We start from the raw sequence: 19,769 nt of genomic DNA, 5'->3' as shown, positions 1-19,769 counted from the left end.
GCAGCAGCAGATTGGATTATTTTTGATTTATGGAATTTGGAATCACAAAGATAAACAGGAAGAGTATCTATGCACATCCAAAGAGATAAAGGCATATATTAAGAGTTTGGTGAGAGAGGGGCTTGATGATGGTTTGAAAATGAAATAAAGTACATGTAATGACCATCAGTTGCGGGGGTGAAATCAGTGCATGTAACATAAAACTTGTTTGCATAATGTTATTGGTCAAAAGTAGTTGCATCAATACACTACTTGTACTTTTTAGGGCAAGTTATGCGAGTTCATTCCACTTAATCCAAAAATTTCTGATGTAATTTTAAACTCACAAGTATTTAACTGCCAAGTTGTTTTGTACTGGAATCAAGACAATATATCAAGCAAATATTTGAAAAATCTCCATCTTTCAAGCCTTGGGGAACCTGATATTCAACTTCTCAATAAAAAAATTTCAGTACTGCATTTCCCACATGCTTGCAGACCACATACTGGTTGATGCCTTCCACACAGGTGGACTTCACTAAGTCAATAGGGTATGTACTGCCTCTTAGTCTTCAAAAAGAAACTAGATGAACCCTGACATTTGTATTAAAAAGCAACAAGTGAAAACTACTGGATAAAGCTAACAATTTCTGTTCAAACTAATGATTGTGATTAGAAAATGTACATTTAGTTTGCAAAATAATTTAAGGCAAAATATGTACAGTGGCTTATATATAAAGTATATATGTAAACCATCTCCTGAGATAAGAGATTTCTATCATGGTTGTATCCCCAGCACCACCGTCCCAGGGGCCTACATCCATTTATTAATTGTGTCATGTATGCTGAGGGTTCATACTGTGCAGCTGCATTCTGTCAGTGCAGATAGCTGAACTGTGCCTTGTACCAAATGAGGAAAGAAGCTGATAACTTCACAGCAGAACCACAGGTTGCTGATTGGATCGTTCGAAGTGTCACCACACTGCACCCAAATTGATAGAATTCATCCATTGGGAGCCATTCTGATTACTTAGGCTCTTGTGAAATCTGATGCTCCCAATCTATTTTTAATAATTGACATTTTATAGTTGCAAGTTGAATCTCAGAGATCAGACAAATATGTCAAAATTGTTAGGCTGCGAGCTCAGCCAATACAATCAAAGACAGGATACTGACTGGGGGAAGAGGAGATGGAGTTCAAAGTCAGGAAGCCAAAGCACAAGGGCAACTCAGGCCAGTGTAATGCACACTGTGCAATTCCAGGATGTTTCTCGTGTTCTGGACAACCACAGGTGCAGAAACGGTCATCACCTGAAGAAGCTCAAGTCCTGGGTTTTAGAGGTTAGTCGTGGTCCATCTGTGAGACCAAGTATTTCAGAGGGTTATCACCTTGCAGCTTAAGAGAGTGCAGGCAGGAAGGGACTAGTTGACTGCGAGACAGACAAAAAAATAGTACAGGCAGGTAAGTATTTCAGGAGCCACCTGTGGTTATCTTGCTGTAACCAGTTCTGAATACTTATGGGGGAAGAGGGCTCCCTGCAAAATGCCTTTGAGCCAAGATCAAAGTACCATGGCTGGCTTAGCTGCCCAGTGCAGGATGAGATACTTTTAGGGGATTCCATAGCTAAGGGTGCAGGCAGGCTACCTGATAAGATCCAATAACATGTTTGAAAATGGGACTAGATCTTGAGGGCAGATTTTGAGTTGGGAAAGATGTTTAGAAGCATATTAAAGATAGTAATCTGTGGATTACTCTCAGTGCCATATGCCAATAAGTGCAGAAATTGGAAGATAGTGCATATGGATGAGTAACTGAAAAGAGGGTGCAGGAAGCAATGCTTTAGATTTCTGGAGCATTGGGACCAGCTCTGGGGAAGTTGGGATGGATTACACCACTAGGCTGGGGCAATATCCTCACTATTTGTTAGTGCTGTTGGGAAGGGTTCAATCTATTGCAGCAGGTTATTAGGAAGCTAAGCAGGAAGGAAAATGAGAGCTGTCTTTAACTAAAGAAAAAATTGGATTAACTGCACTACTGGGAATGTATGATAGTTCTACAAAGGAGATTTGAAGGCAAATGTACAACAAATACAAAAGACAGTAGTAATGTGGAAGATTCAAGTTATCCTAATTAGTGTAAAGAAGGTTTAAAGGGCATAAAATTCCTAAATTGCATTCAGGAGAACTTTTCAAGGTAATGTGTAGCAAGTCCAATGAGGTGGGTAGAGGGAATGAAGCAAAGCTGGTGAAAGGAGCATCAATTTTGTGGTAGTTAGATTTAGTACAGTTATAGAAAAGGACAGAATTGGAGGAAAGATTTTCAACTGAAGGAAGTCAAATTTAACCAGACTGAGAAGTGATTTAGCAAAGGTAGAATGGAAATAGCTGTTTGGACACTAAATTATCTTTAGGTTGCTATCAGTGGGGATTCAAGGAGAAGATTCATGGCGTTCATGGTAATCAAAGGAAAAGGCTGGTATTCTCAAGTTTAGATCCCCTGGATCTTGAGTTGCACAGAAGGTGAAATAAAGCAAAATGGATGAGTATGTGAGACACCAAGCTAAATACAGAAGAAAATCTGTAATAGGATAGCAAGTGTAACACTGAAATTAAAGGGTAATTAGGAAAGTGTAACGATGAAATTATAAGGGAATTAAAGGATTTAGCATCTGTGAAAGTGGATAATCACAAGGCCTGGACAAACTAGATCTCTGGGACACATAGCATTTACCAAACCCATTACAGAAATGTTATCAGAGGAACAGAGAAATGTTAACATTGTATGACTGTTTAGAAAGGAAGTAAGTCATATACTGAGTTATTACAAGCCAGTTAGTTTAACTAGTAGACAAATTATTGGAATCCATTCCAAGGTACAGTCCAAGTCATTTAGAAAGGCACAGAATAATCATGGACAGTCAACATTGAATTTGTTTATTTTTGTATTCTTTGAGCAACCAGGAGGGTCAATGAGACCAATATATTTGATGCAGTCTGTATGGACCTTGCAAGACCTTTGACAAAATTCCACAAGGCAGGCTAGCTATATAAAAAATAAAAGCCCAAGAGAAAGTGGAAAATGAGGTCCAAAATTGGCTCAGTGGCAGGAAGGAAAGGTTTTTTTCTTTTAGGTACTTCTGTGACTGGGAGGCCATTTCCATTGAAATTCCACAGAATCCTTTGTTGTTTGTAATACATATTAATGACTTACTCAATGTAAGGGGCATGATGAAGCTCACAGATGATTCACCAATTGGGCTGCAAGGTTGACAGCGAGGAAAACGTTGGACTGCGAGAGATGGCAATGGACTGAAAAGTGGTGAATGGAACTTAGTCTATAGTCGTGTAAGACAATGCGTTTGGGAGCTGCGGCAAGGCAGAGGAATACATAATAAATTTACGCCCACAGAGTCTTAAAGATATTAGGGCATGTCAATAAAGTGATTAAAAACACATAAGGAAGGCCTTCATTAGCTGAGACATAGAATGTAAGAGCAGGGATGTTATGGTGGACTGGTCTACAACATTAGTTGGGCCACAGATTGAGGACTGAATACAGTTCTGGTCACAACATTAAGGGAAAAGAGCAATTGCACTGGAAAGGAAGAGTCATAGAAAATTTGAGAGTTTATTGCCAAGACTCCCCCTTCATTAATCCAAAACTAGGCAGCCTCACTCCTCAATTCCTCCCCCCTTGATTCATCAGACTTCAGATCCCTCCCACTTCACATCCCACCTCCCACCCTGCCATCCCCACTTTGTCAACTCCCTCCCTCTACTTCTGAGCACCTTTCTTCTGAGGACATAATTCATATATTGGAGTTACATAGTCTTCTGAACAGCAAAGTGGAAAAAGACATCCAGCAGTGATACTGGTTTAAGAGGAGTTCTGTAATTGGAGTGATCACGAAGTAGCAAAGCAGTGGCTGGTGGTGGTTGCCCACAGGCTCAATGGAGAGTCTGAAGAATCACTCCTGCTTCACCTTGTGGTCAAGATAATGTTTTCTTTGCAATTTAAATAGCAGACCCTAGCAATCCAATTTAACTCAAGAAAATCAGTCTTGACATTGATCAACTGAATCTTGTAAACAGGTGTTAGGCCATTTGTTTTGCAGATAGAGAGTCTAACATCAGATTTTCAGGGACATCAGGGAAACAAGGTGAACTATACACAAAACTGAATGATTTTATAAAACATTCAAATTAATTGTCATAATTATATACTTCATCAGATGCACTTATAAAATTAGATTGCAATGGGTAGATGTTACTAACTGCTTTTATGGCTGAAGACTTGAATTTCATGTGATTCAACAATTCTAATGCAAACATTTTATTTTTGCGCAGATTGCATCAGTGATCGTTGGTAAAGAAAGGGATCAAGTGGGACAACTCTTTAGCAATCTCTTACAGATGAAGAGCACTGAGTTCACCTCTGAAGATGTACAAAATCTAGCAAGAAACTATGATATATAATATTTCTTTTAGGTGTCAAAGTTAATATATAACATGCAACTCAGGTGGTTAGAAACTATGGAAATTGTATAGCGTGCAATCCACACACTTTTCTACTCACTTCTGCATTCTTAATTCTTCCTTGAAATTAAAAAATGACCTAAAACTCTTTCACTAATGTACCTTCCTACACCTACACCCCATTCAAGTACATTTCATTCATCTAAAGGAATGAACTATTTGATAACCTGCGATCATTTACTTAAAAGGGCACTGTCATTTTCAAAGTTGTGACCTCATTTCTCAAATAAACCAGCAAGACCCATCAATTCCTCATGTTGAACATACATTTTGTGTTTCCATTGGTAAAACAAGGACAAAAAACACTTACTTTGTTGTTTGTTATTAACTCTGTTCTACTTCTCATACTTTAGTTTTAGATTTTTACAAAGCCAAGTTTCAGAATAGCTTTATTTAAAAGACTTCCTTTGGTTAGTCCTTTATTAGAATAAAATTTTTTATGCTTGTCGATTGCTTGATGAAGAATATTAATTTATTCATGATCAAATTGGAATTAGGCATACTTGCTGAGTCGATGATAAAACCTTGAACTTTAAATGTAGATTGCAGTAAATCTGTAGTCATGTACAGCTATACAAGATATTGCCTGTCTGTGATAAAACTATGCACCGTGATGCAATCTCCTATTTAAGGTCAAGGAATTGCAAAAATTGCTCCAGCCTGTTATATTTATGCACTGAAGGAATAAACTGTACTTTTATTGATACCTCTACTTCTTTCCAAAGGATTTTTGCTTAGTGATTTTGCAAGATGTTTCTAATTTAGAGCCTTGCTTGACAAAATATATCCTAAACCATGATGCTGACTTGTATAATCACTTCATTGTCTTAACATCAGAATTGAATTCAGTTTCAAAATTGCTTTCTTCTAACCGTTATAATATGTGGGAGTCTATTAAGTCACCTTTGCTGCTGCCCTTTCAGAAACCAGTCCACAATGAATGCGAAGTGCAAGAACATTTGGTACAGTATTACAACATGCAATTGAAAGGGTAACACTGCAGTGCAGGAAGCAACCATAATTTACAAGGGCAGTTGAGCTGACCTGCTGATACATATAAACCATGGCCCAAAAGCAGTTAGGTGAAGGTATGGTAGCTCCCATCCAAGGCGAGTACTTAGAAATGACTGCAGCCAGATTAGTTGTACAATTAAACTGTTCTAGGTAACTCTAGATAGACAAAAATAACAGCCTTGCAGGAACAGAACAGGAAACAGGCTAAAACAGTAGGCACATTGCAAGGCTATTCATGCTGCGATGCATTGGCTTCAAAGTTTTGTCATCCACTTCCCATTGTTAAATATTTTATCAGCTAAGTAATGATTGGAAAACCACTGAAGATGGAAAAATAAAATGAATGCCTTTAAATGGATTTCCAAAAACTAATTCTACACTTTTTGAAAGGGAATTCTTTTAAAGGTTAATGTGAAACTTTTCAGCAAATGCTAATTGCAGATAAGCTCTTTTATCATTGTACTTTCATTGTTTCTCAAGTTCATTGTACTTGAAAACAGCACCCCAGCATCAGTAAATGAAAGTGAATCTTTTGTATTTAAGATAGTCATGTGAACAGCATTGACAGTTGTTCACTTGTACCAGGTGGTATTCAATTTCACAGATGGCCATGGCCCTCCCTAAATATTGAGCAAAAACAGGACCACCACCACATGGCTCCCCAATGTCATTCTTCCTAGCCTCATCATTGTTAATTCTCTAAATATTCTCTATAACCTCAGGCTTTTATATCCTTCATTAACAGTGACTAGAATCACCACCTTCTGGATTCCCACACACATAGCCAATTCAGTCACACCCTCCTACCACCTAACATGAAGGTTGTGACTGCTCCTGGAACAAATTCCAAATTAACTCTCTCCCTCCCTGATGCACTGTAATGTCTTCATCTCATCCCATGTCAAATTTTTTCAAGATGCTGCCTTTTTGAAAATGTGATTTCTTGGTGTCTTACTGACTTCCCGCATGCTGCAGCTACAATAACCATGCCATCTGTCAAATATTGATGGATATATCCAATTAGTTTAGGTTTCTGGCTATTTAATCAATTAAAAATATTTATTGAAAGTTACATTATGCTATTACTGCAATCTACCTTTAAACCTTTCATAATCTTCAATAAATAACACATTTGCTTACATTAAGCACTAGTCAAAGTTTAATCATTTCCTGCATGAAATTAACACCTAGTATTGAAGACAAAAAGTGGCACCTCATTTCCCCTCAACATCCGAGTTTCATACTCACTAAATTCAATGTTTGCACTCTTTTGAAGCTCCACTTGAGTTGTACTCTGCGCAATCACTTGTCTCATTAGCGAGACTGATTCACTTTTGCAACCCTCCTAAATTCCCCAAGTACATTTTTTTTAAGGAGAGATTACAAATTAACACCTATTCCAGTAACCACTCCCAGCTGAACACTTAACCAATAGACAAGCTGTCAAATGGTTAACAATGAAGGACTGATTAGTTGAGGTCTAAATTCCAAATACAAACAAAATTTTAGAAAGATTAATCCTTCAATTCCTGATTCTTGCAACTTGAAACTACACAGTTTAAACTGTACAATCATTCTACAATAATTTACTTACAAATTATAGCAAGTAATTTGAGGAAAAGACAGTTCTAATCCTAATCAGATGTCCAGTGTTCTATTCCTACCAGGAGTCCTAAAATAACTAAGGCAGTAACCCTGACAGATTTTCTTCTCTCTAACCCAGTCACTGACACCAAAAATAAGTTTCCTTTGTTCAGACCGACAAACCCTGGCATCTTCCCAGTCTATATGGCTGAAGTGAATTACTGAGCCAGCAGGGAGGAGTATTGAGTTATAATTGCTTTTAAATTGTACATTTAATATTTCAATCAAACCAAACTTTTGCAGATTATAAGAATACTCAAAGTGATGGATTTTAATTGTATTTATTTTTAGATATGCTTCTTACAGTCACCCTGTTAGGCAAACCAGCTTGCAAACAAATATATAAATACCAAACCAAGCATATGCAACATATTGTAACTGGCACTAGTGTTCTAAAGCTTAAAGAAAATTAAAAAGATTGCAACTTGTTTCTTTTTTTTTATTCTTCTCTTCATAAGGATAAAATTTCAATTATCAACATGGCAACATAAAGCAAATACACACTGCATATTGCGCAAAACATACTTTCATATAATGACTCAATTTTGCATTTAAGTGAAGTTCAACAGTGCACCTTTTAGGCCGAGGGTAGCCTTTGAGTTTTATTAGTGTCTCGGTCCATAAAGGGAGAAAAGGCCATAGTCTTTACCTCTCTTTAATGCTTCAAAGCAATGTGCAAACTCTGCACTGTGCTTTCAATTTGTAACAAACTGCATTAGCAGCAATCATCCACTATTAATACTTTCTTTTTCAGAACAAGGAACCAGTTAAAATGGTTATGCAAAACATTTTCTAAAGCCTGAGTACTGTCTTTGGTAGGCTAATATAGGGTTATATCTTAAGATCATTCATTCATTCATTATACACAATTTTAATCCATTTTGTTAGCATTCTTGTGTGGTATACTGTAGTCAAAGTATTTTTTTTGAGAAGTATAAACATATCCTCAAATAAAGCAGGTATTAAATGCAGTCTTTTCCAAAGGCACCAGGAAACAGTGAAGGAGAATGGGCCAGTCGATCTTCAATTATAGAATAACCACAGTCAAGAATGCAATTTTTTGAAATAACTGTCAACTGATTTCTGCTTGCATTTTGGAATTTCTCCAAGTTCAGTTACATATTCTTAGCACATGACTGAAAAATAGACCATTACTTCTCACCCAATGTTACTGCCCAATAAATGCATCTCAAAAAGTTCTGCCAACTATTCCCCCAACCTTTAAAATTTGAACTGGATAACTGGGGAGCAGATCTATAACAACACTTAACCCTGACATCTACACTTTTTGACCTTCAAAATCCATGATTGTTGGTTAATAAGCACCAGTTTCAGTCATTAGTTTTCTTTTATATTAATCGGCATATAATAACTGTTAGCAGAACTGATTAGTGACATTTATGATACAAACTGCAGCACTGACGGATTAAATTTCTGTATGAATTGCACTGGTCTGTTGCTGCTGATTATTATTGGTTACATTTTCTGTTTCCTCATTGGCATTATTTGACACTGAAGTTACAGCACCATTCTCCTCTGCAATGAAGCTCAGCTGCAAGACTTCTGCACTTGGTCCATTTGCAACAGATGCAAGAAGACCACCTTGTGATGGGCATGTCTCCAAACGATCATTCTCCACCTCTGGAAGGGGACTGACTGCCGAAAACCGACTATGATAATCACTTGAACCATGACTACAAGACGTTTTCATGCTCTCCATATCAGATCCACTAAATTCTGAGAAATGGCTGGAGTGAGAGTCTGCTACAGATGGAATACTGTCACTAAGTGATGGAGAATCAAATTCACTTGAATTAGTGCTTCTCTGTTCTAACAACTGTGCATCCATCTCTTCACGAGTTTCATTTATCTTCATACTGCCTCTTTTCTGCAATTTTCCTTTGCACTTTTTAGTTGTTGTTTCTTTGGACCATTTGGAGGCAGTGCTTCGATTATCCGGAGGAGGGGCTGAAGTTAAAGTGACAACATTGCGACTACTGTCATCCACACTACTGCTTCCACTATTGTGCCTAAACTTTGCAGGCTTTGACTCAATGTCAACTTGCACCTCCAGACTGTTTCCTTCCCTATAAGGAGATAAAGAAATACAAATTTAACACTTGGTAATATCTGCAAATATTCAAACAGAGCACATTAATTAATTTGAGAACTCTAAACCTATCGCTAAATAGGTAACAAGAGACCTGCAGGTATTGATCTATTTGAAGGTTCACACAAATAACAAAACACTTGAATGATGGTCTTGCAATTAACAACATTCTGAACTCCCCGACATGAATTACCGTCTTGCAATTTATTGTCACTGATGCAAGATCTTGGGATTCTTTTGCTTTGTGTCAAAGATGGCAGCTAACTTCCAGGACAGTTTGATATGACCAATTAAAGCTGATCTTGCCAAGTACAAAACTGGCAGAAGGAATGTAGTTGTGCATTAACTTGTGAAATTTAACCTTGGAAATACATAATTCACATGCAGTTTGAGAAACAAGTCTATTGAAATGGCTGGTTTACAATTATGTATTTTGCGAAGCACGATTTTCAAGCTTAATAACCAGTCCTCTTTCAAATAGACTTTTTAAAACTGCTTCAGATATGAGGACAGACAGAAATGATCCTTGTACCCCCACAGAATTTGGCCCTTTCAATAAACAAAAGAAAGCTTTATTCTGTGAATGTCAGTTTTACGCAAACCAGAAATGTTCCTTCCTGATGGGTATTTACTGAAAGGGCTTTGCTGTTATAGATGTTCAAAAAATTTCTATACTTGACATAATTGCAGGGACCAATCTGATAACTTGCAAGCCCACATATAGGTGGGCTTCTGTGTAATTTCTAAAAAAACAGTTACTTCAATAATTTCTAAAATCACAGTTACTGTGAATCAAATAGTTCCCTGGGTTATTTCTCACAAGCCTTGTTCAAAATGGAGAGGTAAATTCTTCGTGCTCAAAAGGCATAGTCAGACTAAAATCCACCCAAATGTCATTATAGAGCATGCTGGAGTGGGCTGGTTCGGTATTTTCAAAAATATTAGAAACTCATGTTTCCCTTCTCTGGAAAAACACAAAGGTTAAAAAAAAACATGGTCCAACTATGAAACTGAAGTCCACATTAGCAGTAGGACAAAAATACGTCCAAAAAGGAAAGGAAATTCCATGCAAGAGAATTTAAGAGGCTGGAACTGCATTACTGGTCAGACCTTTTTGTGCATCAATCTGATCTGCCCAAAGCTGCAAAATCTGTATTTCAATTTCTCAGAAGTATAGAACTTCATTTTGATGAGCCTTTAAATTTTTAATTACCACTAAAATGAGTAACACAATGGAAGAGTGCAAAGGTCAGCAATTTAAGGATTAGACTCAGAGGTGCTTCGTAATTGTATGTGCAAGACCACAGCTGGCTGTGTCATGTGGGACCAGTCAGTTTGTGATGCAACTTGTGCTGTTTTACAGAGAGAAAGCAGAAATGCAACTTCTAATCAAATTTCACATACATTTCTTGGTTCAGTATCGGAACTCTTGAAGCAGCCACTAGGCTCATGAGGCCCAGCTGAGTACAATTTAGCTATCAAAGGTCCTGCATTACTGTTGTGACTGCTTTATAAGAGTACTTAATTAGGTGTGCAATATATTGATTGGATTTGATGTTAAGAGGGAGCCATCTAATTTCATGTTCTTTCACATTCCTTTTCAGCATTAGTATTGTGAACAGCAAGGCACCATCAAAGAATTTGTGAAAGCAAACTGGGAGACAACAAATCCCTAGTAACTTCATAAACCTTCTTTAAAAAGTTTTTTTTTTAAAATCTATTTTATTGTATTTTCCAGTGTTTGAACACATTTCAAAAAAAATAATTTAAACGTTTTAAATATCACAAGCTAATTCATTAAAAATGTCAGCAAAGTAACAGACCTGTCTTGTGGGTTGTAGGAATTGATAATTGATCCTGCCATGGCCCTTGTGCTGGCATTGTCACTGATGGTCCCAATGCTGACTGTGCCTGACTCACCACTGAGACTATGTTGCTCCTTCTGGATATCCGCCTGTACTTCTAACCTACAATAAATTGGATTAAAAAAAAAATTAGAGAAAAAAATCCCCACATAAAACAGGTCTCCCCAGAACACAACTTTTACAAGATGACAACTTTGAATCATTTACCGTGAATGAAAGCCATATTTGAGTGCTCTTGAACTTTACATCTTTTATTATGCATTTATATATCTTTCCTAAAATGGAAAAGTAGCTTCACTTAACTATTAATAGGGGAACAGAGCAGTAGCAACTTTTTACACTGCAGCTGTGGAGGTTGTGTGACAGGATCAATGATTATGAAAGATCACATTTAATATAATAAAGATAGTGATGCCACCAGTTGATAAACAATGTTTTTTTAGTTTCCTCGCACAGAATGGTCAAAATATGGAACTATCAAAAAACATTATTGAAATAGCTCAGAAATTAATATTTCTACTTTTCAAACTATTTAAAGGCATAGAGTTTGAGCGGAAACATTGCATCAAACTGGGTGGCTCAGACTATAATGGGGATTCGCACGTTAGTGACCAGGTGACCCGTCCCTATGCCATAACATTCAAAGGTTCTTGTCAACAGCTGGATCGTTTTATTTGCATGCCATCATGTTCTCTTCCCTTCTGTGTCACCATCGTTAACGCCAAGTAAGTTTTTATTATTGAAAGGTCTGTTTAAAAGAGCTGTAATGAAAAGAAATTTGAGGCTTACCTATTGAAACAGTTGACCATCGCACTCCCAGAAAGACTTCCAGTGATACTAGCTCCAGCTAGTGCCATTGTGCTCGCTGTTTCACTCAGGTTGTCTCGTATTATCCCTATTCTGTCCATGTGACTGCCACTGGCACTCAAACTGCCTGTTAAGCCCCCGACACTTCCTTCTCCAATACTGGGGTTATTGCGAGCTTCAACTACAAACGTGGTATCTAGGTGGACACAAACAAGCAGTAACATTACCTTTTGCTTATTTTACTTGTTAGCAATTAAAATTTTGCATGGATATTACATGCGAGGTCTCCTAGGAAGCTTTCTAAGATATATTTTAGATAATCCATTATACTTTAAAGCATGGCTACACAGGGTGCATGCACTTGCATCCTGCACTGAACATTAGAATAATTATCCGTAAAAAAAAAGAAAAAAATATTTTGTAAATCTACAGATAACACAGCCAAAATGTAGCACAAAATGAAAGGTTTTTCATCTCTGGGATCCATTTTCTTTTAAAGAACTAAACAGTTGCTATGCTGAAAAAACAACGGTCTTAAGCTAGAGTGGTGTATCCAGTTGGTATCGCTGTAGAGTCCAAAGCTCCAGAAACCAGCACGGCCCCCCGATAAATGCACAACCACTCCAATAAATCAAACACAGTTTAACAGAGCAGTTTCCTAGCCTTTTATGTGTCAGAAATGTGCAAACTGTGGTTCCCAAGCCCTGGATGTCCAAACTTCAAAAGGCTCAAGCAGTTAAATCTTAAGTGTGCATGCAGCTCTTCTTGATGTCCCTGCTCTGTTGGTCATTAATCTTAATCAGTAAAATGATATCTAAAAATTCATGGGAACACACATAAGCTGTGTGAAGCAAACTTACTTCCACTTATTCCTCACCCCACCCCCAACTTCATTCCATGCACATCCTGAAGACAGAAATTTGTGCCATTCCTGCACTGTATCATGAGAAATACGAACAAGGCCACCACATACAAGAATGAAGAGTTATGTCAGAAGTAGAGGGAAAGTAATGACAGTGAAAGTACATGGAACCCTGGAACAGCTTGCTGCTAACACAGTTTATGGAAGGTGTGAAATTTAACTGCAAAATTTAGGGGTGGGGATGGAATGAAAAAAAGGCAGTATGATTACACAACCACAACTATTGCATTGGCCACAAGTGAGGAGTAAATGTACAGATAAATTACAGAGATGTGGAAAAGACAGCAGTGATAATAAGAGACTTAAATTATTCAAAAAATAACGATAGGGACAAAAATAATTTCTGAAGTGTCTTCAGGAAACTTTTCCTGATCAATAATTTCCACACCCTGCGAGCAAGGCAGCATTGCTGGACGTGATTCTGGGAAATGAAGCAGCCCAAGCGGAGCAAGTATCAGTGAGGGAATATGTAGCAAACAGCAATCAAAATAATATTTAGAAAAGCTATGGAAAGGGATAATGAGCATTCCAAGGTTTAAAAAGTCAATTAAAGAAGAATTTATTCCAATAGACAAGAACATACCTGAAATAAAAAAATGTTGGAACAAAAATAAATTTTAAAAATTCTGCTAAAGGACCTTGGACTTGAAACATTCACCATTTCTCTTTCCACAGATGCCGCCTGACCTGAATGTTGCCAGAATTTTGTTTTTATTTCAGACTTCTAGCATCTGCAGTTTTCTCTTTATTTTCATTTTGTTTAAAGAACAGATCTCGCCTGGGAAAACTGGAATAAAAGATTGGCAGGCGAATCTGTTCTTGAACAATGTAGGTCTTTAAAGAGCATGTTTTACCTACAGGCTGGGTATATTCCTCAGGAGGGAGAAGGGTAGGCAATCTAAAGCTGCAGCTCCCTGGGTGACAAAATAAAGTACAAGAGCAGGAAAAGAAAAGAGCAGGTGAGAGATGCCAGATTGTTAGAATTTTCTCTTGCACGCCCACTTCTTTTGAAACTCACACCCCACCAACAACCACCCCCACCCCCCCCCACCAGCCTAGGCCCCGTTAGTTTCTTCCCCCTCCCTCACCTGGTTCCATCTGCTTATCACCCACTCACTCAACCTACTGTTTTCTAACCCCCCCCCCCCCCCCCACCCCACCAAGGTTCCCATCTGCCCAGCATCCCTCCCTATCTGGTTTTGTTCATCGCCTTCCTTTCCTATCAGATTCCATAATCAGCAGCCCTTTTATCATCCCCACTTATCACCTTAAAGCCTCTGTCGCTATCTCCACCCCTCCCCTTCCCCGATTCTGTCTGCCCATCAATCCCTCCTCACTTGGATCCACCTATCATTTTCCTGCTCATGCCTTGCCCCCCTTACACCCCACAATTATACCAGCTTTCTCCCTTTTACATTCCCAGCTCTGATGCAGGGTCTCAAGTCTAAATGCTGACCATCCCTTTGCCTCCACAGATGCTGCCTGGCCCGCTGAATTCCTCCAGAAGCTTGTTTTTTTTTAAACTGTAAAATTCTGTTAAGTTCAAATGAATGTCTTCATAAATAGTTTACTATTTTTTAAAAAGTTTGTTCTGCTGCATTTGTACAAACCACAATTAGTCCCTTTATTTACCCTTCCCCCTCCTCCTGGCTCCATCCACCCACTTCACACACAGGTTCCTCCCTGCCAACCCCCCTCCCCCAACCCCCCAAATCTGGTTCCAACTGTCATTCACCTCTCCCCTAATGGTTCCAATTCTCAACTCCTTTGCTTATCCAACTCCAGCTCTTTTGTAGCACTTTGTGTTCTTGTTTATCTCCCTCCACCAGCTGTCTCCCATCTTCACACTCTCCTCTCCCCTCTCCCTCTACCTGCCTCTATCATTCACCTGCCAGAGTCTTCCAACTCCAGCCCCGCTCACCTCCCCTACCTGGCACTGCCTGCCTGTCATCTCACACCCCTCAGTCCAGCAATCGCCTCTGAATCCCTTCTCACCGCTCCCCTTTCCCCATGGAAGATAACCTTGTAGGCCAACAAATAAAACAGAGCTGCTAGACTACTTCCAGGCAGTCCCTTCGGACTGAGGATGACTTGTTTCTCGATGTAACTGATAAGGCTCACATAGAAACCACCAAGTGTTTTACAGATCGGACAGGTAGTTTATGGTAGTGCGTTCCTTCCGCTGATAACTGTAGACTTCTGTCTGCATGAAATAGAGGTTCTCAATAGCATCCTTGACAACTTTCTCCACTTTGAGCAGCCATGGGCCAGGGATTTGAGTCAGTGGCGATATTGTGATTTTTCTCCCAAGGTGGCTTTGAACACATTCTTAAATCCTTTCCTGTGGTTGCCTGTTAAATTCTTCCTGTGACAGAGCTCTAAACTGGGTGTCAACTAACAGTGTACTCAGTTATGAAAGTAGACATTGTTCTCAAATGAGATTTAAGGTGTTGCCCACTCACTTCTTAAAGCAATGAAAATGTGTGTTTTGTTTTAAAACACGGCAATTAGGCCTACCAAAGGTAGCAGGAAATCTGGGAAGGGGTAAAAACAAGTGCTTACCTAATGCTGCATTTCCTCTGCCAGCATTATCATTTTCATCATCGAATTCTATCCGCACACCCTTTCCAGTGCCGGCAGAAACACCACAGCCACCACTACGGCAGAGGGAAATAGGGACCACTCCATATACATACGCTAACATAATGGGTACTCCAATGCCTGTTAATATAAAATATAAAAAGAAATCCATTTAACAGCAAAACACAGAATATCTGCTACTGCTTGCTGTAGGATGTGTGTGCTACACTACATTGATTCACACTGCTCTTTCGCATCTATTTGAAAGTGATGCCAGAGTTAAAAATAATCTGGCACGTCACTTACCAGCCTTTGGTAATGGCAAACAAGGCTTAAATCAAGATAGGCCAGTCCACATGGATAAACCGCTATTTCCTACGGTTGAACCAAGTGATTGTATGGACACTAATTCTTCATTAACCAGCTTGTGCTATAACTGGCCTATGCCCTGAGTGCAGGTTTCCTTAATAAACGTGTTCTAATTTTATTTGGCATTTCCCCAGTTACAAACAGATTATACTCAAATCTATGTAATTCTCCGATAGAAAACCAAATTGTATTAACACTTCTAACACTTCACAAAAATCATCCTTTTGAGTTCAATTTTCATTTCTAACAGTGTCAATTAGGCAAAAGCATTAACAGTTGCATCGCATGAAGTACGTGCAGGCACAAGGCAGATAGCCAAAGACATGTCACACTCTCGAATTGCTGACCACTTGATACACGTGATAATTTACTGAACAATGCAGTTACAATTTCTATTTTGGGTTCCTATACAATAAAACAAAAAAAAACTACTTAACCAATATTCTTCATTTTGAACCTACTGATCAACCATCTTGGCTGATCTGAACATATGTAACAGACTCGACCTATCTCATACCGCCCTGTGATAGTTAAGAATGCTTTCAGACAACCCATATTTACAGGGCATATTCTATAATTGCATTGAGGTACTTTTTTTTTTACCCCCCCCCCCCCCCCAACAGCTGAAATTCTTACTATACAAAAATGTCACATTGCATTTTACTCAAACCTTAGCAACATGGGTCTTTTGTTTATATTGAAAACAGCTGCTTGGATATACGTGGAATAATTATCCAGAACAGAGTCCAACCATCATGCTGACGCAACTCAATGCTTTCTTCACACAAAAGTAACCATGTTATGGAAGGAAAATACCAAGCAAACATTTATTCCTCCAACTATGAAAATATGTTATAGCAGATCTTAGTCCTTCTCTCTTCTCCCATCACATCAGTCAGAAGATACAGGAACCTGAGGATACATACCACCAGGCTCAAGGACAGCTTCTATCCCACTGTTATAAGACAACTGAACGGTTCCCATATTGGATGAGATGGACTCTTGACCTCACAATCTACTTGTTATGACCTTGCACCTTATTGTCTACCTGTAATGCACTTCACTGCAGCTGTGACACTTTACTCTGTATTCTGTTATTGTTTTTACCCTGTACTAACTCAATGCACTGTGTAATGAACTGATCTGTACAAACTGTATGCAAGACAAGTTTTTCACTGTACCTCAGTACAAGTGACAATAATAAACCAATACCAATAAATGCAGACACTAAAGTTACATTCAAAAAAAGTTATTGTAGGCTGAATACTTGTTTTAAAAACACAAACAGAATTATGACATTAAAGTCAAGCATGAATCAGATGGTATTTTTGTTTATATAAATCTTGAATCTTCAATAGAATCAGAATTTTTCTTTTAAATTCATTTTCATGATGTGGGCCATGTCAGCATTTATTGCCCACCCCCAACTGCTCTCGAGGTGGTGGTGATCTGGATTTCTTGACCACTGAAATCATTCTGGTGAAGGTACTCCCAGTGCTGATGGGTCAGGGGTTCCAATATTTAGACCAAGCAAAGATGAAGGCCCGTGGCATATTTCCAATTTAGGATGGTGAGACCTGGAGGGGGAACCTGCAGGTGGTGATGATCCCATGCAGCTGCTGCCCTGGCCCTTCTTGGTAGTAAAGGTCATGGGTTTGGGAGGTACTATCAGAATAGCCTAGACAAGTAACTACAATGCCTTTTATAGATGGTACGACTACAGCCACTATGCACCAATGATGAAGGGAATGAATGGGGTGCCAATAAAGTGAACTGCTTTACCCTAGATGGTATCGAGCTTCTTGAGTGCTTCTGCTACACTCATCTGGGCAACTACATACAGAGTATTCCATGTACTCCTGACATACCTGTGGAAAGGTCATGGGGTGTCAGAAGGCAAGTCATTTACCAAAGGATACCAGACCTCCTCCATCCTCCTGTTAGAATAGTTTACGTGGCCGGTCCAGTTGATTTTCTGGTCAATGATAATTCATCAGGATATTGATGGTAGGAGATTCAGTGATAGTAATGCCATTGGATGCCGATTTACTCTTATTGGAGATGGTCACTGCTGGTCACTCTTGTGGCACAAATGTTACTTATCAGTCCATGCCCAACTGGTGTCTGGCCTTGCTGCTTCCAGGCACAGGCTGCTTCATTTGCTCAGGAGTTGCAAAAGGAATTAAGCATCAGGAAATATCCTCACTCCTGACCTCACGATGAAAGGAAGGTCATTGAGGAAACAGTTAAATATGGTTGTGCCTTTGGCTGAGGAATTCCTGCAGCTGCAAGAACAGCCACAGGAAGCAGCTAGTCAGCCTGTGGTGTCCATGCCAGCTAAAAATGAACTCTAGGTTATTCCCAACTAAAAAGAGAAAATACTGGAGATATTCAGCAAGTCTACTGAAGGAGAAATTGAATTAATGCTTCAGGTTAATGACCTTTCATCAGAACTGGAAAAGAGATGTAACAAATTCAAAGGAAGGAAGAATGGTGAGAACAACTGTGAAAGAGTGGAGATCGAGATTGTCCATTTTTCTATTTGACATAGGAGGACAACATTTCAGCCCACTGAGTCTATGCTGGCTCACAGAGCAATTCCATAATGTTTTCTGTAATCTGATCTACCCCAATCCCTCAATTCCCCCCAGATTCTACCACTTACCTACAACTAGGGGCGATTTACTTTAGCCAACTAATTAGGTTCAGGCTATACAAATTTCCATTGGTGCTGTCTACGAGTGGGTGGTGAATGCTTGTTAATCATGATCTGGAGGACACGAAATAGGGGAAAAGAATGAGGGAAACAAAGAAAAATAAAGAATGTTGGAACATAGTTGCTGGAAATCTGGAATAAAAGAGAATGCGGAAAATATCCAGCAAAATCAGGTAGCATGTGTGAAGAGAGAAAAATTCTGCATTAATATTACAGATGGGTGACCTTAAATCAGAACTGAAGAATTCTAACAGCAAAGGCTGTTGTTCCAAAATTATTAAATTCAGTATTGTCCCAAAGTGTACTTAGACAGAAGATGAGATTCTCAAGTTTGTTGCAATTTATTAGAGGCCAAAGACAGATCAGAGTGGGATTGGAATATATGACAGGCAACTACATTGACCGGAAATATTTTGCAAAACAGTCAAACTGTCCTTGGTTTCTCCAATGTAGAGACAATCACATCACAAACACCAAATGCAAAACAATAAAATAGAAGTGGAAGTGAATCACTGCTTCATAGAGGGACTGCTTGGGGCCCAGGATGACAGAGGGAACTAATAAAAAGGACAGGTGCTGCATCTCCTGCAGTTGCTTAGTAAAGTGGCGTGAGAAAGGGAGTGGATGATGGAGATGGATGATGTGGTGGGATCTCATTGTAGGTGGTGGGACGTTATGGAAGATATTCTGTTGAATGGGGAGGTTGGTGGTATGGAAGGTGAGGACAAGTGGCACCTTACATTTGCTCTGACAAGTGAGTGAGTGAGACAAGGGCAGGAAATAGGAGAGATCAAGTTGAGAGCTTTCTCAACTATGGTAGAGAAATAGAGTTAAGGTAGAAGGAAGGCAACAGAAATAAGAGTGGAAAGTCTTGTAATCAGAACAAATGGGACAGAGCCAGAGAAACTGGGAAAATGGAATAGTGTCCCCACATGAAGTAGGGTATGTGGTAGTGCAGTCAAGATATCTGGGTTAGTCCCATTTCCCAGCTCTCAATCAATAGCCTTGGCTCTTCAAGCGTTCATCCAGGTAGCTTGAAAACAACGAGGATTTCTGTTTCCGCTATCCTTGGGATCTAGATCACAATTACCAGCCTTCATATGAATAAAGAGATTCTCAACTTTTAATCCATCTATGCCCACTGGTTGTTAACCTCAATATAAAATTTCTTGTTCACCTTGTCTAGGCCTCTCAATTTCCTACAACTAAATTAATTCTCCCCTCAGT

The 19,769-nt window shown here is 39.0% G+C and overlaps 2 protein-coding genes across 4 annotated transcripts in view; one reads left to right on the top strand and one right to left on the bottom strand.

Moving 5' to 3' along the window:
- Nucleotides 1-5,887, top strand: part of LOC127574075 (sperm-associated antigen 1-like) — a 102,387-nt gene extending 96,500 nt beyond the window's left edge. For both annotated transcript variants that reach the window (XM_052022719.1, XM_052022720.1), the window contains exon 19: nt 4,327-5,887. In XM_052022719.1, coding sequence (XP_051878679.1) covers nt 4,327-4,455 — 129 coding nt within the window. In that variant the 3' untranslated portion in view covers nt 4,456-5,887. The remainder of the gene's footprint in view (nt 1-4,326) is intronic.
- A 147-nt stretch (nt 5,888-6,034) lies between these two features.
- The window catches only part of rnf19a (ring finger protein 19A, RBR E3 ubiquitin protein ligase), a 65,324-nt gene continuing 51,589 nt past the window's right edge, over nt 6,035-19,769 (bottom strand). For both annotated transcript variants that reach the window (XM_052022721.1, XM_052022722.1), the window contains exons 7-10: nt 15,440-15,598; nt 11,938-12,151; nt 11,107-11,250; nt 6,035-9,260 (exon numbers count right to left, since the gene is read on the bottom strand). In XM_052022721.1, coding sequence (XP_051878681.1) covers nt 8,600-9,260; nt 11,107-11,250; nt 11,938-12,151; nt 15,440-15,598 — 1,178 coding nt within the window. In that variant the 3' untranslated portion in view covers nt 6,035-8,599. The remainder of the gene's footprint in view (nt 9,261-11,106; nt 11,251-11,937; nt 12,152-15,439; nt 15,599-19,769) is intronic.

This window comes from Pristis pectinata, chromosome 9 (assembly GCF_009764475.1).
Source record: "Pristis pectinata isolate sPriPec2 chromosome 9, sPriPec2.1.pri, whole genome shotgun sequence".
NCBI lineage: Eukaryota > Metazoa > Chordata > Chondrichthyes > Rhinopristiformes > Pristidae > Pristis > Pristis pectinata.
Note: the sequence above shows the minus strand (reverse complement) of the source record. Positions and strands in the feature narration are given on the sequence as shown.